At 27.4% G+C, this 25,862-nt stretch overlaps 8 protein-coding genes across 8 annotated transcripts; 3 read left to right on the forward strand and 5 right to left on the reverse strand. All coding sequences in view use genetic code 12, as the record gives it.

Moving 5' to 3' along the window:
* Positions 1-672: 672 nt before the first annotated feature.
* Positions 673-1,950, reverse strand: TYS1 (tyrosine--tRNA ligase; the record flags this gene model as incomplete). The annotated part of the gene is made up of 1 exon (XM_051762072.1): positions 673-1,950. The coding sequence occupies one exon, from the start codon at positions 1,948-1,950 to the stop codon at positions 673-675; it is 1,278 nt and encodes a 425-aa protein (XP_051621215.1).
* Positions 1,951-2,323: 373 nt separating this feature from the next.
* Positions 2,324-7,366, forward strand: UBR1 (E3 ubiquitin-protein ligase; the record flags this gene model as incomplete). The annotated part of the gene is made up of 1 exon (XM_051762073.1): positions 2,324-7,366. The coding sequence occupies one exon, from the start codon at positions 2,324-2,326 to the stop codon at positions 7,364-7,366; it is 5,043 nt and encodes a 1,680-aa protein (XP_051621216.1).
* A 105-nt stretch (positions 7,367-7,471) lies between these two features.
* Positions 7,472-12,826, reverse strand: KGF54_001679 (putative ubiquitin-protein ligase; the record flags this gene model as incomplete). Its single annotated transcript, XM_051762074.1, has 1 exon — positions 7,472-12,826. One exon carries the CDS (start codon positions 12,824-12,826, stop codon positions 7,472-7,474), a length of 5,355 nt encoding a protein of 1,784 aa, XP_051621217.1.
* Positions 12,827-13,911: 1,085 nt separating this feature from the next.
* On the forward strand, positions 13,912-15,672 carry ABP1 (Abp1p; the record flags this gene model as incomplete). Its single annotated transcript, XM_051762076.1, has 1 exon — positions 13,912-15,672. One exon carries the CDS (start codon positions 13,912-13,914, stop codon positions 15,670-15,672), a length of 1,761 nt encoding a protein of 586 aa, XP_051621218.1.
* Positions 15,673-16,463: 791 nt separating this feature from the next.
* Positions 16,464-17,765, reverse strand: CRH11 (transglycosylase; the record flags this gene model as incomplete). The annotated part of the gene is made up of 1 exon (XM_051762077.1): positions 16,464-17,765. One exon carries the CDS (start codon positions 17,763-17,765, stop codon positions 16,464-16,466), a length of 1,302 nt encoding a protein of 433 aa, XP_051621219.1.
* Positions 17,766-19,504: 1,739 nt separating this feature from the next.
* KGF54_001682 (uncharacterized protein) lies at positions 19,505-20,902 on the forward strand (the record flags this gene model as incomplete). Its single annotated transcript, XM_051762078.1, has 1 exon — positions 19,505-20,902. One exon carries the CDS (start codon positions 19,505-19,507, stop codon positions 20,900-20,902), a length of 1,398 nt encoding a protein of 465 aa, XP_051621220.1.
* Positions 20,903-22,456: 1,554 nt separating this feature from the next.
* ILV6 (acetolactate synthase regulatory subunit) lies at positions 22,457-23,347 on the reverse strand (the record flags this gene model as incomplete). Its single annotated transcript, XM_051762079.1, has 1 exon — positions 22,457-23,347. The coding sequence occupies one exon, from the start codon at positions 23,345-23,347 to the stop codon at positions 22,457-22,459; it is 891 nt and encodes a 296-aa protein (XP_051621221.1).
* A 962-nt stretch (positions 23,348-24,309) lies between these two features.
* Positions 24,310-24,765, reverse strand: PGA53 (Pga53p; the record flags this gene model as incomplete). The annotated part of the gene is made up of 1 exon (XM_051762080.1): positions 24,310-24,765. The coding sequence occupies one exon, from the start codon at positions 24,763-24,765 to the stop codon at positions 24,310-24,312; it is 456 nt and encodes a 151-aa protein (XP_051621222.1).
* Between the last annotated feature and the right edge of the window lie 1,097 nt (positions 24,766-25,862).

A 25,862-nucleotide genomic window follows, 5' to 3' on the forward strand; every position in this document is an offset into this window, starting at 1 on the left:
GAATGTTAAGGATATTTATCATTCACTACAAATTCTTGAATTGTTAAATAACATCGATGTATATTATCTATTCAACATGATTATAACCTCGCCCCAAACAATTGCCCAGGCATACTTTTTTTTCTCTTATTTCTTATTAAATTTATTCATCATCGTCTTCATCACCATCATTTTCTATAAATTTAGTCTTTACTGTGGACCATAATTTAGCATGATTATGAGCATTCCACCAAGAATTTATAGCAGAATCAAAAAAACCTTGAAAAGCAAAAGCGCCAACGAAAATTGTACCTACAAAAATTGAATTTCTTTCTAATAAACGACCAAGTATTGACTGGCAAAATCGTTAGTATATGGTTCCAAAAGAACTAAATCATGACTAGTTTCAGACAATCTCTATCTTATTTCTTAATTGTCTTTCCAATTTGACTAATAATTATTTAATTGAACATACCATTTGTGCGTTGTTGTATATGTATTAAAAGGTGTTTGTTAATCAATATAACTTTATATAACTTTTTTTCTCACTTAATAATAATTTTCATTTTTAAATTGATTGGTTTAATTATTTATGTATGAGAGTGATGCTACCAGATTCAAGGTAGTGAAATTCTATACCATTTATCATTTACTTTTATAAACTATATAAACATTTATTAATTTATAAACTATTTACTCTATTTTAACTTCATCTAATTTATTTGTAGCTTCTTCAACACTCTCAACAGTTTTACCAATTTCTGCTTCTTCTTTTGCATTATTATTATTATTATTATTATTATTATTATTATTAGTAATACTAGTAGTAGCTGTAGAACCACCTGGATATTTACTACCTTTATTTTTTGGTTTTTTAACTTTTTTCTCTTCTTTTGGTTTATCAACTGGATAACCCTCTTTTTGAGCTAATTGAAATTCTTTATTATTTTCAAATTCTTCTCTTATTGGTTTTAATAATTCATTAATCTTATCTGCTACTCCGGTTTTCAAATCTGGTGGTGATAATTTTCCATCAACATAATCTTTCTTTAATTGTTCTATAGAGTCATATTGAATTGGACCTCCGAATTTTTCAGGTCTATCAATGAACAAACTAAATGATCCATTTTTCCCAGTCTTTAATTCATCTATTGGTTGTATTACGAATTCTGTAAATGCAATAAGACCATTATCTTTTAATTCACCAGGTGCACAATAAGCACTATTTATTTTTTTTTTAACAATTTTTGGATCTTCTATTATATCTATTTTAGAGTTTGGATCAGATGCACTCATTTTACCACCTTGTCCCAAACCAGGTACCATTGGATTCATTAAATGACCTCTTTTTTTATAACCTAAACTTGGTAAATTTTCTTCTGCTAATACAAAAATTTTTCTTTGATCTACACCTCCAAATTGTGCATCTACTTTTAAATGTTCTTCATCAATTGCTTGCATTAATGGATAAATTAAACCAGATAATAAAGGATTTGCAACTTGTTTAACAACATCTGCACCGGCTCTCTTGGCATCATTTTGACTAACAACATTAGATAATTTAAATAAATCCATTATATATTCTCCACTTTGTTGATAACTTGATCCAACAACAAATTTTAATTTATCAATAGGTACACCAATAGATTTTAATATAGATTTTACAATAAATTCATAATATTTTGAACGATATTGAACAACTTCCAAAGGTGCTTTCATATTATCTAAAAATGCATGTAAATCAGCCATTAATACAGTAACTTCACATCCAGCTTTTAAAAAATGAGCTAATTTAATCATTGGTACAAAATATCCACAATGTGGTTTACCAGTTGGTGCTGTACCCCAATAAATTTTTAATGGTCTTTTTTCTTTTTCTAAAACATCTTTTATAATTTGAGCATTTAATACTTCTTGTAAACCTTTTGTTATTAAATCATATTGATCTTGAGGTGATAGTTCAGTTGTCATTTTTAATAATGAAAAATTTACTTAAATTAAATTTGATCTGATTATTTTAATACTTTTGTTTCATAATTTGGAAAGTTTTTTCGCTGTTAAGAAATTAAATATTTTTAGTTAGTCATTTTTTGATCTTTAAGGACTAACGAGAAATCGACCTATCTGTAGTTGTAAACTTGGGTCGATATTTGTGAACTCTTGTAGCGATAAGCAAATCAATTAAGTCGAGAATCATCTATCATCTACAAAAAAAAATATGATTTATAATAAATAAATTTAATTTACTATAATATTTTTAGTTATCGATTAGGATTAGGATTATCAAATTAATTTTTTACAACCAATTCTATTTATTTATATATAACTTTTCAATTCAAGTATAATGTCTGATGAGAATAAGGATAAATTAAAGCGGTTTTTAGTAGAACTACCTTCACAATTAGAATTTACAAATTCATCATCAATTCAATCATATTTATATAAAATTTTATATTTTACATCTACAAGTAATGGCAAATATTTAAACAATTTATTTCCTGGATTTCCTAGTTTTACAACAAATGATGAAAATCTTATTAATAATCTCAAAAATCAAGATTTTAATATTACAACATTGGATGAATTAAGTAGATTTTATTATCAAGAAAAAAGACATTCTAATTATTCACATCCTCAAAAAAAACCATGTGCAAGATTATTTAAATCCGGTGATGCAGTTTATAGATGTGAAGATTGTGGATTTGATGATACTTGTGTCTTATGTTCATTTTGTTTTAATCCTCAAGATCATATAGATCATAATGTTTCAATGTATACGTCACAAGGTCTTTCTGGTGGAGTTTGTGATTGTGGAGATCCTGAAGCTTTCATAAATCCTTTACATTGTAAATGTGCAACTACTACAAAAAAAGAAGATGAAAATATGGATTTTGTATTTGAAAGTTTATATCAGACTATTAAAATTTGTCTAAAATATATTTTAGATGTTACGAATTCAACTGTTTCAACGTTACCATTAATTCACAGTGTTTTGAAAAGATCAGATACAACACTAGATGCAAAAACCTTATCTAATTATTTTTCATTACCATTTGGTCATTATGGAGGAGCAAGAGATGACAATTCAGCAGATAAATGGTATTTGATACTATGGAATGATGAATTTCATGATTTAGGACAAGCTGTGAGATCAATAAAGTTAGGTACTGGATTCAATGATCCAAAAGCAACTGGAGTTGCTCAAAAAATAGATAAAGAAGGTTATTGTATACTCAAAGAAGGTAAATCAGTCAATGAATTATTATCATCAAAATTCTATGTTGAACAAGATGGTTTAATAGCAACAATAGTATCAGCTCGTGATTTTCAAAGAGAAATTATTGTTAAAAACATTTTCCTTTGGTTTGAAGATATATTAAATTCAACAAATGAATCTTTTAAAAATTTAAGTAGAGATGCTTTAACCCTGTTATTAATTGATAGAGATTTTACTTTTTCAAAAGTATTTCCAGCAGAATTTATAGCAAGTATATCAATGGTTTCAGAAACTAAAGAAATTGGATGTTATAACAATGGAATCCCTCAAGATGGTAAATTTGTCAACTTATCAGGTTTACCAAGAACAGAACCACTTTCAAGATTTCAAATACTAATATTATATCAAATTAGATTCCCTAAAAGTGTTCGAAAAAAATTGGTATCAATACTTATACCCATCTTAGTATCAAATGTAGAATTAAAACTGGAATTTGCAAAACAATTTACTGAATTATATCCATCATTACTAGCAATTTATACAAGTTCAGATCGTGAAGATCATTTAAATTTGATTAGTGAAATTACTTCTCAATTGTATACTTGTCCATTAACTATGAAAGTATTATTACAAGATTTGGGTGGGAAGTATATTTTAAATGGATTAACAAATGTTATACGAGATCATTGTTCTACTTGTGATGTTGAAGGTCATTATTTATTTGAAGACCTTGGTGAAGACACCCAAAGAGAAAGAAGAGTTAAAAGAGCAGTTATGAGGGGTATTCATGATTTAGAACATTTTACTTCGAAAAATTTAGATTTGAGTTCTTACATGAATCAAGATAATTTACCGTCTTTATTAAATTTTTTGAACTTATTCCAGGGGTACTTACCATTTACAAGAAAAAGTGGAGATCATGTTGAACATGAACTGATGCACTTTAGGTATCATTCTGCATTTTCAATACCTATTTTATCAGCTGCTAGAAATATTGCAAATAGTTCATGCACCAAAAGTGAAAGAAGTAATGCCATTACATCAATACTATCCGACTTAAATTCCACGTTGACAAAAGTCAGTGAGTCATCAAACGCTTTTGTTCATGCATTAACTACATTTTTATCATATTTACTACAACATGGTGTACCTTCAACTGTTGACAAGAACAAATTATTAATTGCCACTGAAACCTCACTTCGTACAATAGTTTTAGCCTCACAAATAAAAGTTGGTTTTTGGATTAGAAATGGATATTCGGTATCAAGACAAGCATCAATGTACTTTGGATCTGATATGTCAGAGTTTACTTATTCACAAGACTTTTATCTACAACAACTTTCTACACTTCTTGGAAATCCAAATGATTTAGTTCATAGATTTATCAAAGTTTGGGAATTTGATGATTGGTTTACACATGATAAAGAAACAGTATATGAAGATAGATTTTATTCAATGGTTGAAAGATTTGTTTCTTTTACATATAACTTATTGACAGATCGATCAGCATTTACTAAATTACCAACAAGAGATAAAGCTTTAAGAGAAGCCAAAAAAAATATGGCGTATTATTTATGTGAAAATGCAAGAAGATATTCCGTTATAAAATCAAAGTTTGATCCGGAAGTTGCTTCATTAGCTGAATTTGATGAAATATTATATGAAATTGCAGATTATCAACCACCTTCTACTTTATTAGATACTGGATTATACAGATTAAAAGAAAGTGTAAGTTTGGAATTAGATCCTATAAGTTTATTTTTAGATCCTTCAAAATTTCAAGTTATTTCAGATGTTTTAATTAAAAATACTTCCAAACTGAAAAAGATTAAAGAAGATGAAGTAATTTTAAAACCAATTATAATACCTTCCAATGACGATTCCGTGAATCGAAAAATTGGAGAATTTGCTAAAACCACAATTTTTTTCAAATTAATTTATAAACTTTTACGTGTTGCAATAGATTCCTCAAATGAATCGTATCTTCCACAACTTTTACATTTGATTCATGCAATAGTTTTAGATGATGAAATCAATTTTGGTCCAAACTATCTAAATCAAAAATTTCTTGATATTCCAATATGTGATCTTTTATTATCAATAGTAGATTCCAAAATGTCCAAGTCAATAGTTCGAAAAGCAGATTATTTAGTTGAACAATTGATAAAAAAAGATGATCAAATTATAGAAAATTTAGTCAGTTGTTTCGGAGAGGAATTTGTACAAAAATTTAAAAAACGTAAAACTGAGATATTTGAATCAAATGAAGAAAGAGCTAAAAGAAAAGCTGAAGAACGTAAAAACAAAATTTTGAAAAAATATTCAAAACGTCAAGAAAAATTTTTGAGTAAAAATAAAGAATTTACAGAAGAAGTCCATGACGATCATACTGAAAATTCAAGAACTTGTGTACTTTGTGGGGAAAAAGAAAGTTCAGACAAGGCATTTGGAATATTATGTGCAACAACTGTACCTGGAATATTCTGGCAATTAGATTATCATAAAGTTAATAAAAGAGATACAGATTTATGGTCTCAAGATTTATATGCTTACCAGGATGAAAATGAATATGGTGAAGGTTATGATCATGATAATTTTCTGGAAGAATGTGAAAGAACAGTATATTCAACATGTGGTCATGGAATACATTATGATTGTTTTAAAGGAGCTGGTGGTAATATGAAATTTTATCCATGTTCATTATGCCATAATTATTATCAATTTTTCATTCCTTCCTTTGCAAAGAATCTTGTTGATGAGGACTCCGACCTTTTATATAAAACTACAAGTCTCAATGGAGAGAAGAAACGATTATTACTTGATTCATTTATACCTGAAAAACGTAATGTGAAATTAGATATTTATAACAATGTAAGTCATGAAAAAGAACCATATAAAGATTGGATCAATATTTTAGCAAATAGTATACAAATGAATGAAATGACAACTCGTTTAAATGGTTTGGACGGTTACTCACAATTTTTAAAACAAATTCCAAAATATAGTAAAGTTTTAATGAAGTCATTAGTTCAAGCTATCATTTTGATTCCAGAGTTAAAATCCAAAAAATTCTTCAAGATATTGGAAGGCAATAAGGAAGTTGTATGGAATGGCCCCGGTGGTGAACTTATTGATATTTTTAATGAGACAATATATTCTTTTTTCACTACTGAAGGATCTTTATCTACAATAGTTCAAGAAAATGTTGAAAATTTATTATGGACAATAGTTATGTCCTACATAGATATGGATGTTGATGCGCCAATGGGCCTTACTATAAGTCATCCTGATTTTACCAACAGCTGGAAAGATGATCCTTGTTTTGAGGTGTTCCATGAGTTATGGACCCGCTGGTTTAACAGTAAAGAATTTGAAGAAGACAATAATCATATCCATTGTTACTATGTTTATCAAATAGCTCAACAAGTTATTGGAATTTATTTAAGACAAGTGGTTATTTTTCAAGATGTTTTACTTTCTTTACAAGTTGGAGATGACGTTATTAGCAACTCAATATACCTGGATATGGAGCAAGAGATCGAAAGCCAAAAAAATATAGTTGGTATTGAACCATTTTTCAAAGTTTTAAAATTGACTCCTTTACATGATATCATTAGTAAAATGAGAGCTGAACGTCCAGATTCTGAATTAAAAGCGTACAAAGTAAATTTTCCAGGTCAAATTAAATTAACTACATTACCAAAAGATTATCAACAATGTTTATTATCATTAACTGAATTGAATGCTGTCAACAAAGTAAAATGTTTATTATGTGGTGATTGGTTTACAACTCAAGCTTCTCATCTGCAAAAATGTGCAACCAAAATATTGGTATTGTTCGATCCAAAAAAGAATATTTTTAGAACTACTTTATCACTTGGAACTCATCCTATTACTATAGATATACCAGCTGCTTATTTAACAAAACATGGTGAACCAAAATCTATTAGATATAAAGGTAAAGCCACTTTAAATGAATTTAGATTTAAAGAATTTACTAAATTATGGTTAAATCAAACATTATCAAGTTTTGTAACTAGGAACTTATTTGGTCATGCTCATACTTTTCTTAATGGTACACCTGCTTTTACAGTTCCAACGAATGATATGATGGATGAAGAAGATGATGATGAGGAATGGATGGATGAAGATGAATTTATGGTATTTTAATTTACTATATAGAATATGTAACGAGTTTTAATGAAAATGATTAATGATTAATGAAAATAGTGGTTTGTGTATTTCTTCAATTCTATCAAAGAATTTTTTTTAAATCTATAAACTATTCCAACCACCAGCGTCTGCAGAAGAATCTAATGTTCTAGCAATATAATTAGAAATATCATGTTGTAACCAAACATTTCTAATAAAATCATCATATCGGGGTTCCATTAAATGTAAAGCTTTTCCCTTTTTATTTTCATCAGCTAATGCTCCTTGTTCATCTAAAAATGGTGCATTATAAAATGAACCTCCATTCTTATGTAAAAGCAAAATTGTTCTATCTTTTGGTAGAAGAAACATTCCAACATCACTTGTACATTCTCGTAAGTAGTGAGTAGTACATTGACCGTCATCACAACCAATAGCTTGTTTTTGTAAGTCAACTACTTTTGCACAAAATAAACATATAGCTGGATCTTCAATAAATTGATGGGGATTATTATATCGATCTGAATAATAATATTTGGAAAAAAATAAATCTAATCTATTTGGTAAATCGATTAATCTTATAATTCCAGGATATTCTAATTGTTTTTTAACAGTTATTCCCTCGTAGTTCATATGAACGAAATTATAAAATAATTGTGAATTCATGTAGAATTGTAATAATTGTGATACTGTGGGGATATTCAAGAATGAACATAATGAATCAGCTTCTAAATCCGTTTTACTAGTTTTGATGTTGATTTTTTCTATATTTGCACATTGAACAAATGCATATATTGCGGCTCTTCTTAAGAATGGGGTTACCGATTTGACCAACATTGTATATATGATTTCTCCATCAATGTGTTTGGGATTGATCAAATTGAAACAAACTGAGGCAGCATGTGATATCTCGGGTTTAATATTTGGTAATTTTGGTATATCTTGAATTGTAAAACTCCATTCATGATGTAATTCTTTAGCCAATATGTTTAAACATTGAATTAGATGACAAGCAAAAATTCGTTTTAAGATTGCATTAAATGAAAATCCTAATGATGGAACTGGAACCATATCAACAAGCAACTCAAAAAAATCGGCTTCTAAAATTGTAGAACTAACATCACCTGATAATAGTAGTACATTTGATAATACTTTAGCTTGAGCATCTTCTTCTTGCATCTTCTCAAATTTTAGTTTCAAACTAGCTAATCTGAACTCATTGAGAGTTCTTAAATTAATTAATGTATTATTTGAGAGTTGTTCAACAACTAAATAACCTCTTGATGAAACACCTCTTAATGCAATTTCTGAAGATTTTATTGAATTTGATAAAATAAATGATGAGTCTGGCTCATAAAACTTTGGAAATGCAATTGATGTAATAGTTTGTGAAAAATTTCTTAATACTTTACCATAATCCTTGGCATGAATTGTTGGTGAGTCTTGAAGTAATTGATCTTTATTCAATTTTGTTAAAACTTCTTCATTTAATATAAAATCTTGGAATGGATTATCATTTGATGGTGTTAAATAATTGAACAAACTCTTATCATTGTACTTGCTAAACACTGGAATGAAAATATTGCTAGCTGATTTACATAATGGACACAAGATATCTTTCAGGTTTGAATTTTCTGGTGCATTTCTAGTAATTTGATTTTGTCTTGATCTATTATTATCCATATAATTTAAATAACATTGGAAATGCATCCCATGACCACAACTCAGTGATACTAATTTACTTTCAACTGCTTCATCTGCGTTAAACCCAGGTCCAAAAGTAAAATCATCCTTGATATTATTCATAAAATATTCCCATTTCTTGGTTTTATATTCATTATCATTTGAACTATTGGTGTTTAAATTCGCAGGATCTGAAAATGCTTTTAAAAACCAATAATCATTATTAAATGGAACATTACGGAAAGTAGTTGATTGTCCGACATATGCTATTATTCCAAATGGACCTAATTCTTCACCGACATTTTGACATAACATACAATGAGCTTCTGGAAATTTCCACCCAGATTTTAGTTCATAATCTTCCATTTCAATATCACTACCTTCAGTTGATTCATTTTGATTGTTTTTCAAAAATTTTGATTGTTGTTTTTTGAATTTAGCCATCAATTGTTCTTGTTTCTTTTTTGCGATAAGTCTTTTTTTGGCCATTTCATCATTAGCAACAGATTTATGATTGTTAAGCATAATAAATTCAAAATCCAAATTGTTGATCAGTTCATGCATATCTGATTTAAATGTGGAATGCTTCAAGATTAAATCCGCGTATATAGCACGAATCTTGCAATGACCTAATTTATATTTTTCATCTTTTAAAAAACCATACAAAAGCTGATTTAGAGATGTATTGTAGTTTGAATTAAATGACATAAAATGACGATAAAATGCATCTTGTCCAGCACCGCAACAAATATGAATTAAATGTAAAGTAGTTTCAAATAGACATTCATGCTCATGAAGTTCATGCAATTGAGCATAAATTAATGTCTTTAAAACAAATGTAATAAAATGTATTGATGTTGCAAAACTTCCAATATTTCTATATATTGGTAATATGTCCGGATCTGGTTGTTTAGGTTTTATGATTATTTCAGATAATGGTTCACCGGTCTTTGCTCTGATCCTGTCTTTAACAAATTTTAATGCATCATCTCTAGTATTAGCTGTATAACTAAAATAATAAGGATCAACTTCGTCCATGTATTTTTCTTTTAATTGGAAGATTCCAGAATCACTAGCACCTGTAGGCTTTTTATAAGTTGTCATTTCACTCAAAATTATATCAAATCTTTTATCTGCAATTACCCTATCTGGCATTTGAGAACTTAATTTTTTGTAACCCAACGGACCAAAACATAAATTATGAATTATCTCCCTCTTCACTTTAACTTTTGTAACTTCAGATTCAGTCATTCCTTTTAAATGAAGATCTTCTGATATAGCATGTATGAAAAAATTTACACACTCCTCAATCATATACGGTAAAGTCTTTTCGTCATATATTGACTCTTGATGTAAATCCCAATTCAGTCCTAGCGACCATCTATCAAGTATTAAAAAAGTTGCAAAATCTGGTTTACAAATACTAAGAAAAATTTGAATCAAATAATAATCTCTAATGAATCCATTATCTCTCAAACCAGTGTTTTTATACAAATGTAATTGTGATTTAACATTAAATCCATTTCTCACCCAAAATCCAGCTTTTATTTGAGACATCAAAACTATTGTTTTTATAGGATAATCAAATATTAAGCTCTCAATACTTACTCCTGGAAATTTCTTTGCATTTATTTCTTGGAAAATTTTCTTTAATCTATCAAGATTTGTAAATTTAGCGTATTCAATTAAACAACTTAAAAATGAATGAATAGGATGTAAAAAACTAACTGAAACTTCAGAAACTTTTGAACTTTTTATAGTTAACTTTGTAACTGGATCTTGTAGAAAATCACCATTTGAATGAATATCGGTATTTTCATAAATTATACCAGGAATTGAGTGAGCCTCTAAATTTATTAGGTAGTTTAAAACATAATGAATAGCAGTCAATGCTCTTTCTTGTTTTTGTAAATTATCCATTTCCGTATAATCAACAGTTTCTGCACTCATTTCAGCAAACTTATATATAACGGGTATTGAATGGAAAAAAGTTGAATAATCAGGACTTTCATATTCTACGTGATTAGTTTTCTCTCTTTTCATTGCTGGTCTACCTTGAAATAAATCTAAAACATCACATATTGCTGCAACACTCTCTTTATCAAGTACATCATATGATTTTTTACCCCTACTTATAATGAAACTTATATCAAAAAATAAATGACCCCATCTTCTGTTTTTTAAACTTTTTAAGGACATTTCATGAACTGAATGATCGTTGAATTGAATTCTTTCGCTCGTTAAAAATGAATGAACTGATGCTAAGATGGAAATAAAATCTCCATGATGAATAATCGATTTTGAATTACCTGGACTTGTGAAAAGTTGTGTTGAAAGTTTTGACATAATATTCAATTCTGGCTCTCTATCAATTGAAAGAAACATATCAGCAACAACCGCATAAATTTCGATATATTGACTTGATATTATATGTTTGTATTTTAAACTTGTGATTAATGAAGTAGAATACATATCATGCAACAATGACCTTGCTGCTTTCCAAAATCTTATATCTAGAAAAATCATATATTGTAGTCGTGATCCATGAATATCTATCTCAAATGTATCATTTTCACCACAATTATTACAATGAATATTTTCATGTACTTCATCAATCCATAAAGTATCATAATGCTTGGTTGATATTTGAGGTATACTTAAGTTTGGTTGTAGATGACCAACATTGTATTGTTCAGTATAATCACCTTTATTTTGTAATCCACATCTCCATTTTGAACAAAATGCTCTATCAAATAACTGTTTTACTGTTGTATTAATTTTAAAAAATTCACTTTCTGTAAACTCATTTAACCAAACAATCATCTCATGACACATATCTTCTCGAAATACATCTCTAGTACTTCTAATACTAGTTGTTAATCCCGTCGAACTAAGTAATTTTTGTCTTTCCAATAATGTACTAATATCTCCCGAAATTATAACTTCTGCTTTACCAAAAGTTTGTACTTGATCAGTAATCATAATTGCAAAATCTTTAAATTTTTTACTTGCTAAATAAACTCTTTGAACTGCATCTCTATAATGCCGTATTTGATCATTGTATAATATTAAACAATATTTATCATTATGTTCATCTTCAAATCCACAATCATCATATTTGTGAGCGTTAAGACTACTAAATTTAGTATTATCTAAAACTTTTTCAACATTCATTTCTTCAATTTCATCTAAATGTAAATCACTATGAATCATAACATCAATTATAAAATCTAATGCATTTCCTATAGTTTTTAATATTGAATCATAAAATTCATCAGGTAATATTTGATCTTGAAAATTTAATTCATTTAACGCGTATGGACATTTAAAATCTCGGACCCAAGCTTCAGGATCTCCACAATCGCATACACCACCATTTTCTCTTAAACAAATTCCAATATGAACATCATGACCTTCATGTTCAGAAGGTTGATAACAATGAGAACATAAAGCACAAGTTTCATCGTATGAACAAGTTAAACACCTAAATATAGGTTCTCCTTTATGAAAAATTCTTGAACATGGTTGATGAGGATGGAAAGCATTATGTGAATGAGTATCTTGAACACCTCTTTTTATAGCTAAAGATTTTGAATAATTTGAATATTTCCAATTAAATTCATTTTCTAGTTTATCATTTAAATTTTCAACATCTGGGAATAACCAATCTAAATACTTTGTTTTAGTTATTGATAAAAATAATTGTTTTCTAATTTGTTTTTTAATATTTTCATTTATTTCAAAATTTGATTCTTGTGGTAAACGTAGTAGGAACTTTTTTAAATTATAATCCATGTGTGAAAAAGATTGAGATGACGAATGCTATAAATTGTTTAATTGACTGTTTCAATTCATAAGTTTTATTATTTGGTTGCAAATTTTATTATAATCTTTGGTCTTGAATATTTAAATTTCTACTAAAATTAGAATGGCAAAATATTCTAAAACAAAAACAAAAAATACAATTAAAAATCGGTTAAAAAAAAATATACGAACTTTTGAAACAACAAATTTTTTAATTCATCAACATCAACATAAATTTTCAGTAAAGTCAACTCAATTGGGTTACAGTTGAATCACTTACACGTCATTGAACAATGTCAACTACCTCCAACAAGCTTTATAGCCAATCAAACATAAACATAAACAAACAAAAACTACAACATATTCACGATGTTTCATCATTAGTTCTTGGAATAGTTGCCGGTATAATGTCATTAGAATCACTATATGGTTTTGGTTTCTTTATTATTGGTAACTTTGTGACGAATATATTATTTTATATCATTTGTGGTCAAGGTAATATAAATAAATTTTTTAAAAATCCAATACAAGAAATTTTCATAGAAGGAATTGCAACTAATATAGCTGGGTATATTATGATGTGGTGTTTGATCTACGCATTGGTGAAATCAAGTTCATAATTGAATAATTGGAGCAATCAATTGTTATAGTTGTGAAATAGAGTAAAGATAAAATCCGTTAAATGGGCTTTTAGTAAGTAAATCTGATCTACAGATCAAGAATCAGTTTAGTTGACATCTGGAATGTCAATGATTTTATAAATATAGAGTTTGGCTAGAGTTAATAGAAGGTAATAAAAATACAACATGTAAATAAATAAAGTAATAATACTTCAATTTTGAAACCCATACCTGAAATTTGATTTGACTTAAACCCCGAAAATATTGGTAGCGTTAGATCACCACTATTTAATTATTAATTATATGGTGGCTATTAACCAAAAACGTTGAAATTTCAAATAATCTAACCATTTTAAATTTAGCAACAAAAATAATTAGCATTGGCTAGTCAACCCACTCAATTACTCAATTACTCAATTACTCATTTACTCAATTGTCTTTACAACTACTTAAAAGATGGAAAAAATTGATACTTCAACCAATTCCAAAAGAATTCAAGAACCATATAATAAAGTAGTAAGAGGAGATCCAAGTATTTCATATGTTGTTTATTCAGTTGATAAAAATGCAACTTTAGATGTTTTAGAAACAGGTTCTGGTGATTTAAATGAATTTGTTGAAAATTTTACAGATGGACAAGTACAATTTGGATTAGCAAGAGTTACAGTACCTGGATCTGATGTTTTTAAAAATTTACTTTTAGGTTGGTGTCCAGATAATGCACCTGCAAAATTAAGATTATCTTTTGCTAATAATTTTGCTGAAATATCTAAAATTTTCAGTGGATATCATATTCAAATTACTGCAAGAGATCAAGATGATTTAGATGTTGATGAATTTTTAAACCGTGTTGGTGCTGCTGCTGGTGCAAGATACTCTACAACTCCAAGTAGTTCAAAAAATTCTACTGGTGGTTCATCATCCACTAGTGCAAAACCAACAGTTTCAAAACCAATTCAATCCAAACCTACAACCACTAGTAGTAAACCATCATTTATTCCAAAATCAACTGGATTTGGAGCATCACAAAAACCAAAAAATTCCTCTGATGATGGATGGGGAGATGCACAAGATGTTGAAGAAAGAGATTTTGATGAAAAACCATTAGAAAATGTTCCATCAACTTATAAACCAACAAAAGTAAATATTAATGATTTAAGAAAACAAAAATCAGATACAATAAGTTCAACTCCAAAATCAAAACCTACACCTACAAAAGAAGAAGAAAAAGATGATAATAAACCAAAACCATTAAGTGAACGTATGAAAGCATACGATCATCATGACGATGGTAGATTAACTTCATTACCAAAACCCAAAATAGGACATTCAGTAGCTGATAAATATAAAGCTAGTACTAAAACATCATCAAATACTCCAACATTTGGAGCAAAACCTTCATTTGGTTCTAATCACACCACAAAAGAAAAACCTTCTGGTGGATTATCAAGAGATTTTGGTGCTGAAAATGGTAAAACTCCTGCACAAATTTGGGCTGAAAAAAGAGGTAAATATAAAACTGTTGCTCCTGGCGAAGAAGAAGAAGAAGAAGAAAATGATCATGACAACAAAGAATCTCAAAGTCATGCTTCTGAATTAGCTCATAAATTTGAACAGCATAAAATAGATGATGATGAAGAACAACCAGAGCAAGAAGAAGAAGAAGAAAAACCAGCTCCTTTACCAGCTAGAAATTTCCCACCACCACCAAAAAGACAACCTGAACCTGAACCAGAAGATGAAGACGACGAGGAAGAAGACGAAGCACCAGTGAAATTACCGGCTAGAAATTTACCTCCTCCTCCACCAAGACAACCAGAACCAGAAGAAGATGAAGATGAAGAAGAAGAAGACGAAAAACCAGCAAAATTACCAGCAAGAAACATTCCACCACCACCTTCATTTGATCAAGACGACGATGACGAAGAAGAAGATGACGAAGCACCAGTAAAACTCCCAGCAAGAAATATTCCACAACCACCACAAGCACAAGCACAATCTGAACCAGAACAAGAACAGGAACACGAATCTGAATCCAAAGGTACCACAGCAGTAGCAGAGTACGATTATGAAAAAGATGAAGATAATGAAATTGGATTTGAAGAAGGTGATCTTATTATTGAAATTGAATTTGTTGATGAAGATTGGTGGTCTGGAAAACATTCTAAAACTGGAGAAATTGGACTTTTCCCTGCTAATTATGTTTCTTTAAATTAGAGTTCATTGGTTGGTTTACGTAGTCCCTTAAAAAAGAAAGGGAAAAAAGTAATTGTATAGTAAAGTAGAATAAAAGAAAATTTGATTTATTAAGTTAACTTTAGTAAGTAGGTACTGGAATCATTGTAGTTGTAAAAGTAAAAAGTGCAAAAAAAGATTAAACTATTAAAAAAAGAATCATTGACAATTAATAAACGACCAGAGGGAGGATTGAACTCCCGATCTTGTGATTAACAGTCACACGCCTTAACCAGCTTGGCCATCCAGTCTATTAAGTCCAAGTGCGCCAAGTCACTTGTTTTCTGGCAATCACAACTCCGGGGTTTCTAACATGTATAATTTTTGGGCGCGATTTCTACACAATTTTTTGATTTTTTTGCTGATTATTTGACTTTTTTGTTTCAGTATTTGAAGCCATTTTATTCCAAGTTTGATTAATTTTAATTGGACAGTAACAATCTATGATATTATGTCTCTAGGCTATAGATAGTTTTTTTTGACAATATAGTTTAACTTCGATCAGTTTATGTTAAAAAATTTCGAAAAATTTGTGTTTATTCAGTTTGTTTATTTTTTGGTATCATTTTGCAACTAAAATACATAAAATTTGATAACTTCAACTAAAATTGAACCAAATCAAACACGCATTACTTCACATAAATAAGAATTCTTAATTGATTTTTAGTTAAAGTTATTAGTAAAGGTCATTAAATGAGTCAAAGAGTAAATCATGTCAGTATTTTTCAAAATAAATTAATTAAATATAATATTAATCTATTTCCAAACTTTTTTTATATAATAGCAAAACATAAAATTATAAACAGTACAAAGTACCCGGCAATTTCATTACGTATCATAAGACCATTATTTTCAGCTTGTGAAGCTGATGCGGTAGTGGAAGCAGATCTTGTAGTTGTAGAATCTGACGTGATTGATGAAGTAGTAGACGAAGTAGCAGATGAAGATGAAGATGATGTTGGTAGATTGGTTGATGTTGATACTACTCCACTACCTACTGATACTAGTCTTGATTGATTGTTTGATGTAGGTGATTGTGGTGGTGGTGATGATGATATTGTAGTTAGGTTTATTGATGATGATTGTGAGGTTGTTAAACCTGAGGATAATGTGCTTGATGTGGTTGAAGATAAAGAAGATGTTGAAGTTGATGAACTTGAACTTGATGAAGACGATTGACTAGATGATTGACTAGATGATTGACTAGATGATCCACTATTATCAACTGCTTTACCACTTTTAATATTTACTATATCTTGTTGAGCTTGTTGGAATCTACCATTAATTTGACCACCATTTGCAACAATAGATTGTAAATTTCCAGATTGATCATTATAAGAATATGAATTACCAGTAGAATAATCAACCGCAATAATTGATTTTATATGCATAGTAAAAGGAACTTGACTATAATCAGTATATCCACCAGCCCATTCAACAGTACCAATTTCATTTGAAGGATCACCACCTGCCCATATACCTGAATAAATTCTACAAGGAGATTGGATTTTTGCAGTCGTTAAAGATCTTACAATTTGACCATCAATTAACCAATCTACTTTTGATTCAGTCCAATTTATTGCATATTTATGATAAGTTTGTAATGGACTTGGTTGTAATGGATGATATTCTCCTCTATCATAAGTTGTTGTATCTCCTTTTAAAAAATAATTAGATTGCCATTCATAAGGATCACCACCAAAAAATTCTATATCAATTTCATCTAAATCATCACTTTGTAAATAAAAACTTGATATTATACCTTTACCTTCAGCTGCTTGCATTTCAACTTCAACATAACCAAACATTATATAAAAATTTGAAATAAATGAAGGATTATCAAATCTTTTATTTATAACTAATGAAATTCCATCTGAACCAAAATTTAAATCACCTTGTCTATTTCTTGAAGTAAAATATGATCCTAACCCATTATTAAAAGTTTCATGTATGGATCCACTTAATGCTGGATTTGGAGAACAATTCAGTTGTTTTAATGGATTACATGATAAGTCAGCTAATGATAATGTTATAATTGATAATATTGTTAAACATAGTGATGATATTAGTACCATAATATTATTGTGAATGTTGTGAAAATTGAAAATTCAAAATTAAATTTGAAACAAATGAATGAATGTATGTTTATGTAAAATTATGAGGAAGAAATAAGATTAACTTTAATTACTTTTTGTTTCTTGAAGTAGTAGTAATATTTTTATATGAAGATGAATAATTACAAAATTTGAAATCAATTTTGAAAAGAAGTTGTACTTTATATATAATTTTTACAAATTAAAGTTGAATCAATTGGAATCATAAGTTTGATGTCATTGATAATGTAAAGTGAAATAAAATAAATTAATTTATTATAATTAATATATTTTTTAAAATACTTGTTTCACAATACTAAATAAGTAAAATTATTTTAAGTAATATTACATTACATATATTTCTTTAATTGATCTCGGTTTAATTTTACTAAAAAATCAAATCAAAATCAAAGACCAAATATTTTAGTGAGATTCCAACAGAGTCCATGGAATAAATAGATATTACTTACTACTCATATACTCCGATATAAATATATGAACTAATCTCTTTCATAGCTTTACTTTTTGGTGCAATCATTTAAATGAATTAAATATCACAAAAATAATTATTAACTAATCATTACTTAATTACTATCTCCTTTCGTTTAATTAATATTATTATTATGATTATAAGATTATGTACATCAAGTTATTTTTAGTAACTAAGTAACAATAAATAAATACATAAATACACGATAGAAAAAAATAATTTATTTTCACCACCAAAGATTACTGAATCGAGGCTATGAACAGCAGTATGATTACTTCATTTGAATCAGCATTAGCTTGACCTTTTCAGAAGTAGAAATAAAATAATTTTCCGATCTTTCGTCTGAGTATTGATTGAAATTAATCTTTTCTTTTTTTAATTATTTTTGACTTTACTACCAAAAAATTGCTGGCTGATTCTCAAATCAAGAAAGTTACATTAAAAGATTGATTTTGTAGCACATTTAATGATCTGATGGTAAGATAAAAAATGATTTACAAAATTCTTATTCAACTAAGACCCCACATTAAGATCATTTGACAATGACTCGTTATTGGCTAAATATTTTGCAATTATAATCATTGGTATATTCAATAAAAATTAAAGAATCACATCGCTACCAAAAATTTTGATTGTCTTGAAAGCTCAATGTGTCATAAAATGAACAAGTAAGACAATTAGAAAATTTTAATACCGCTCAAGTCGTAATTTTTGTACGACTTCGTTACAACTAACTATATATCAGCTAGGACCAAATACATTTATGAACAAGACGCTTTCATTATTAAAAAAACTTAGTTCTTCTTACTTTTAGGGATTTTTTTTTACTCATACATCTAGGTTTTGATGTTTATCTTTCTTCGGCTAATGATGAACCAGTGTATTTTACTAGCAGTTTCCCCTGATCAGAACGACATTTATACACTCATTTTAAATTAAATTAATAAATTTATTTTAGTACAAAATAGAAAAAATAGAAGATTGCACAAACCGTCATTTTTTAATTTATCATCTTATCTAATATCTGATATCTAGTACTAATTTACAACTTACAAGTCAAGATTTTAATTCAACAACACCCTTATATAACTTATCATATCACCTATTTATTAGAAGTTTGCATTACTCAACTACTCTACTATTTATTATTTTAGAATATAACCTTATTTATTAATTTAACTATACAACCACATCGATATTTGCCCCACTACATTATTATAATACAACAAAGATGTTTATAAAAGATCAACCAGATATAATACCGCCTTATAATAGAAACAACCCACAATCAAATACAGTATACGAAGTATTACTAATATCATTTATTACAACATTATCAATAATAGGAGTATTAACAATAACGGGACTAATAGTATATTGTGTTCGTAGAAATAGAAATATTTCAGAAGATGAGTTAAGAAGAGAAGAAGAAAATCAAGCATATTTAGAATTAAATAGTGATGAACAAGAATTATATTTCCAATCAAAAGATTATTTAGCTAATAATCCTATGATTTGTGGTGATTTAACATTATCTCAAAATTTATCAATACAAGAAAAGGGTATATCAGCATTTGAATTTATAAAAGATTCAATATTAACAAATAATGATTTATTAATTTTAAATAAATATGAATTAAATTTTTTTAAAAATTTTGAATGTTCATCACAAACAAATTTACCAATTCCATTAAAAAATGAAGTTTATTACTTCGAATCTAAAATATATTCATTACCAAAACCAGAAGACACTTTGATATCCATAGGTTTAGCAATAAAACCATATCCTTGGTTTAGATTACCAGGTAGACATATACATTCAATAAGTTATGATTCTAATGGGTATAGAAGGTACAATCAACCTTTTAAATTCCAAACTGAACCTCCATTTCCTTCTTTAGCAGAAGGTGACGTTATTGGTGTTGGTTATAGAACTAGATCAGGTACTGTATTTTTCACAAGAAATGGTAAAAAAATAAGTGAATCAAAATTAGGTGGTCATATAAAAAATTTTAAATTTTTAACAAAAGCTCAAATTTTTCCTATTGTTGGTGCTAATGATATATGTTCAGTTCATGTAAATTTGGGTCAAAGAGGATTTGTATTTATTGAAGGAAATGTTAAAAATTGGGGGTATGCACCTATTGAAGGAACTGGTCCATCACCACCTGCTTATAATAAATTTAATTCTGATATTTTGTTAGAAAGAAGTGAAATAGATGATGATGATTTACAAGATAGAATAAATGATTTTCCTCCTGATTTTTTTCAGTCTAATTATAAGAATGAAACCAATGGTAATGAAGAAAATAAATTAATACAAAGTTCAAGTAATGAGAATGAAAGATTTAGTTATAATGCTTATTCTGAAGTTAATTCACAAGATGAAAGAATTACTTTAAATAGTCTAGCACCTCCTAATCGACCTCCATCTTATAATGAAGATGAAGGTGAAGAAGAAATCGATAATGAAGCAGAGCAAGTAAATGAATCACAAGATGCAGAACAAGTAAATGAAATACAAGATGCAGAGCCCGAAAATAGGATAGAAGAAGTGGAAGAAGAATTGGAGGAGGTGCAGGACACAAATGATGTTGAGGACGTTAGAAGTGAACATTCAAATACATAATATAATTTTTTAAGTTATTTAATTATTAGTGATTTTTTTAACTGTAGAATAAACCTCTCTATTTCATTATTTTTGACTAATACTTTTGCTTTTCACTCATAATACATTAAGTTAACAGTTCAAAACCTAAGAAGTTTAATTAAAGTACTGAAAAAATAGTAGATTTAATAAACTAAAAATCAATGTAACCAAAGATTGAATAAATCTAGATCTTAAATACTAAGTAATATATTTACCGAAATTGTGACATGAAATTAAAAATTTACAAACCTTATACTATCAAATCTGAAAAAATCTTAGATTCGAGATACTCTTGTTCTATACCTCAATTTTATAACATACAAAAATACGTTACTGAAAAAAAAAGACTTGAATCCAGAAGTACTAAAAATTTAGAGAAAATGATGACTCTTAGGTTTTACAGTATGCTTTTAATTTAATAATGGTTATGAATTTTATGAATTAAACTACGAAATATTTGAAAACATAAGTAGCATAAAGTTTAAATAAATCAATTTTAGTAAAAAATTCAAATTAAGTTAATGGTCGTCTGACTTTAAAAAATTAGTTTTGTTTTGTGTTATTTTTTTCAAAATCTCGTAAAATTTATAAAATACGTTTCTATTAATCTTTTTATTATTTTAAACTTCCAGTTTTTCTGATACTTTTGTCAAAATATAGGAAAACTCTCAAAAACTACATAGCTACAATTTACAAAGTTTGCTTCATCAAAGATGTAAAGGAACAGAGAAGGATTTGTTTCAAAATATTCAAATGAGAAGTTTTTGAAAGATTTAAGTTTTTTTTTAATTTCTTTTTATTTTTTAGTTTTAAATTCAAAGTTTATAAATTATTTAAGTCCAATTGATAATAGAGTTTAGTGAATATTTCGTAGTTCAAAAAACTAATCTAAAGAATTTAACTCTAGAATCTTCACTACGAGTTGGTTAAAATTTAGTCTTAATTCTTCCAAAAATCGAGAATTGTACTAGAAAAATTCGAATAAAATTAAACTTTGTATCTAAATATAACCAAGAATCAGAAATTCCAAATTTAATAAACTCTAAAAATTTTCAAAAATAAAAGGTCACACTACAATTTACCTAAAATGAATATTCTCAAATTTCATATGCAATTAATACACCACAAGAAAACTCTTTTACCTTAACTTTCTTTTGTAACTTTAGAGAATTGGTCTAATTAATACTTTTTTGTGTTCTTTAACGACTAAAGTACAAAATCAAATTGAAAGAATTATTACACGACTACTAAATGAATTACATTAAACTCTTCTTTAGCTTGTGTTAATTTAGTTCGTAAAAAATTGGAACTTGTGAAGTTATTCCAAAGGCTCTAAAAAAGTGCGCAAATTAGAAAGTTTAAAAAATCAGATAATTGACAGCGATAATCTACAATACGTTATTATTATTTATAATTATCGTCAATTCTTTTGTCTATATAAAATAAATCGAGGAATGTTGATTATATATACATTAGTAAACCATTTAAAGTCAAGTAAAACCTACTATTAAATCATCTTTGCAAGAAGTCTTCTTAACCTGGTGGTAATTGAGAAGCATCAACAATATCAGCAGCATCAACAGCAGCTTCATCTTCTTCATTAACTCCATCAAGAGGAGTTCTAGGTAAAGCCATCATTCCTGATCTTGCTAATTCCAATATCCCAAAAGGTTGTAATAATGTAATAAAACTTGAAACTCTACTTGGTTTTGCAGATAATTCAACAACAACATTTCTATCACTTATATCAACAACTTTACCACCAAATTGTTTTGTTATAGTTGAAATATGATCTAAATGAATATGTTTTTGTCTAAGGGCTTCACTTGGAGCTAAATTTGATGGATGATATGCTGATTCACATGCTGATAAATCTGGAATTGATGATCCATCATCTATATGTAATTGATGAGTTGCTATTAATTCTTGAAAATATTCTGGTCCTAATAATGAAACTCTTGCTAATAATAATTCTCTTTTTATAATTTCAGCATTTGTATAATCTAATACAGCATATACTGGAACAAGATCTTCAATTTGTCTTCTTGCTTGTTCAACAACTCCATCTAAACCTTTTAAAACAATAGTCATTCTTGATAAATCTTTTACTTCAGTATTACAAACAACTAATGAATCAATATTAAATCCTCTAGCAGCTAATGTTCCTGATACCGAACTTAATACACCAGGTTCATTTTGTACTAAACAATTTAAAACATGTTGTTTTGGAGGTGCTTTTGATGCAACTGGGGTTTCATATAATATTGAAGATACTGCTGTATCAGCTGACCAATTTGGAGTTTCTAATGTTGGTAATGGTGGTCTTTTTTGATTACGATGTAATGTTTTATAAGCTAATGCTGATGTTGAACTTGATGATCTTGTCCTTATTGATTGATAAAGTATTGAAGATCTTTTAAGCATTTTTTTTGGGTTGGTTAGTGAAGCTAAGATCTGATAAAGTAAGTATTTATGAATTGAACTTATACGATTTGAAGTGAAAAATTTATGATTCACATTTTTTTTATGTTTTGAAAAAAAAAAAAAAAATTTAATTTTTTCTTCCCCGGTGAAATGGATTTTTTTATCGTTTGTGGTTTTGGACCAACAAAATAATTATGGGTCGAGAAAAAATATTCCTTGACTTAATGCTCGTATGAGTACTTTCGCTAAATTCTGATTATTATAGTTTTAAATTCTGACCTGAACAGGCCATATATATGAATTTACGACTTATTATAATTCAGGAATTAAAAAGCATGAAAATGTATAAGAATTTTGTCGAAAATAGAAGAAAATAATACGAGGGAAACCTGACATATTTTATCTTGAATTATATAATTAAATGTACTTGAATAAAATTAAACTGATAAGGAATTGATTATTGTTACTCTGTATATAATTGCGATCATTCAAATTTTAGTGAACGTGGGGAATATTTTTGCATATAATGATACGTATTGTTCGTTTTAGGTTTTCATTTTCTTCGTGGTATTCTCGCTCAAGAAATTAAAAAAATAAATTTAAGGAGATAATGATGAGGCATCAAAAAATTGATTGATTCATTAATAAATTTTTACAACTCAATTGATGTTACAACTCCTTAAACTGATCTACAGTATGAATGATAAGTAATATCTGATATAAAAAATTTTATATATTAAATTAATTAAAGATAAAAAGTGTTTTATAAGGAATAAAAATTGAATATAAATATTTCAAAAACTTGTAGCATAAGTCTTAAAAATTATTTACATCAGAACATTCCTAATGTTTTTTTGAGTAAACTTATTGGTAATAAAAAAAGGCAAAAAAATTAAATTAATTAATGAAACAACAATGTTAAAAAATAGCAAACTAATTCAATTGTTAAATACTCATTAAATTTATAATAATAAACCTAAAGCCATTAATAATGGACCACCAACAGCAGCAGCTTGAACAGCTTCAGCACCACCAGTTTTAGTAATTGAATAAGTTTTAGTTTTGGTCCAATAAGAAGTAGAACCATGTTTATCAGTAGTAGTATGAGTTTTTTCTGAATGAGTAGCAGTAGTAATTTTTGTAGTTGAATGACTTGATGATGATGATGAAGTAGTTTTTGAATGAGATGATGATGAAGTTTTAGTTAATGATGAAAAAAAAGATTTAACTGATGAAGTTTTTGAATTTTTTTTACCTTGTTCTTCGACTTCATTATCTTCTTCTTTTAAATTAACAATAGTTGGATAACCATATTCAGAATCTTGAATAATTAATTCATTATCATTAATTAATCTAATTTGTTCTAAATTTAAAGCTAAAGCAACTGAAGCGAATGTAACTAATGTAGTAAATTTCATTATAATTAATTAATTAATATATATAAATTGATAATATATCTGTAAATAGAATTCAAAATTGAGAAAAGGATATATATATAACAAGAATGTAAATTTATATAAAAATTAGAAAAGTGAAGGAAAATCCCCTTTATTTTATACTTATAACAATTATTGAATTAAAATGCAAATTTAACGAAAATTAATTAAAAAAAGAATTATACAGAAATGTACAAACCATACCAATTTCTACTAATATTAACTTTTTAATTAGATACTATTAAAATACCACACTAATTTAATTCTAATTTGGATATTGTAACTCATAACTTATAAGAAGTTACATCGTCTTAAATTTAAAATTGCTAAAAGATATAAAATTAAAATTAACCTTTTTTTAATTATAATTTATTACACAAAAAATAAATAATTATTTCTGATAAAGTTGCACTACTTGTTTTGAAATGTTTTATAGCTACCATATGAGATACAAAAAAACTATGTCTGTCTTTTTGTTATTATTAATGTCACAAAATATTTATATATATGGAATATTAATAATGCTACTTTTTGATTCTGTAATTATATATTAAAACATCTCATTAAAATATATAGTATTCATTTGATCTTAACAATTGAACTTTAAAAGTTCAATTAAAGTTTTAGATTCATTTATTTTATCTAATCTTTTCATAGGTCCCAATTTTTTTGTACTAACAAATATTAAATTGAATAGACTAATTAAATTTCTTATACATAATACTATCTAATTAATCATATAATAAATTATTATATATTACATTTAAGATTGAATGGACATTCATTTTACTATTGAATTTAAAAAACTTGAAATTATCTTGAGATTTATATAAACTTTAGTTGAACAATTCAGATATTCTTCACTTGATTTTAAAATAGACTCGACATTTAATTATTCTTTTTAAACAAAATATAAAAAATTCTATAAATAATTTCATTATCATAACTATTTTAGATCTTGTACTACATATTTTACAAAATAATAACCTTATTATAATTAAATTTTATTCATTTACGAATTATTATAAGACCAAACGAATTAGTACCAAAAATATACGAAATACAACAAATATATATCT

The sequence above is a fragment of the Candida jiufengensis genome (assembly GCF_024610255.1).
Source record: "Candida jiufengensis strain CBS 10846 chromosome Unknown scaffold5, whole genome shotgun sequence".
NCBI lineage: Eukaryota > Fungi > Ascomycota > Pichiomycetes > Serinales > Debaryomycetaceae > Lodderomyces > Lodderomyces jiufengensis.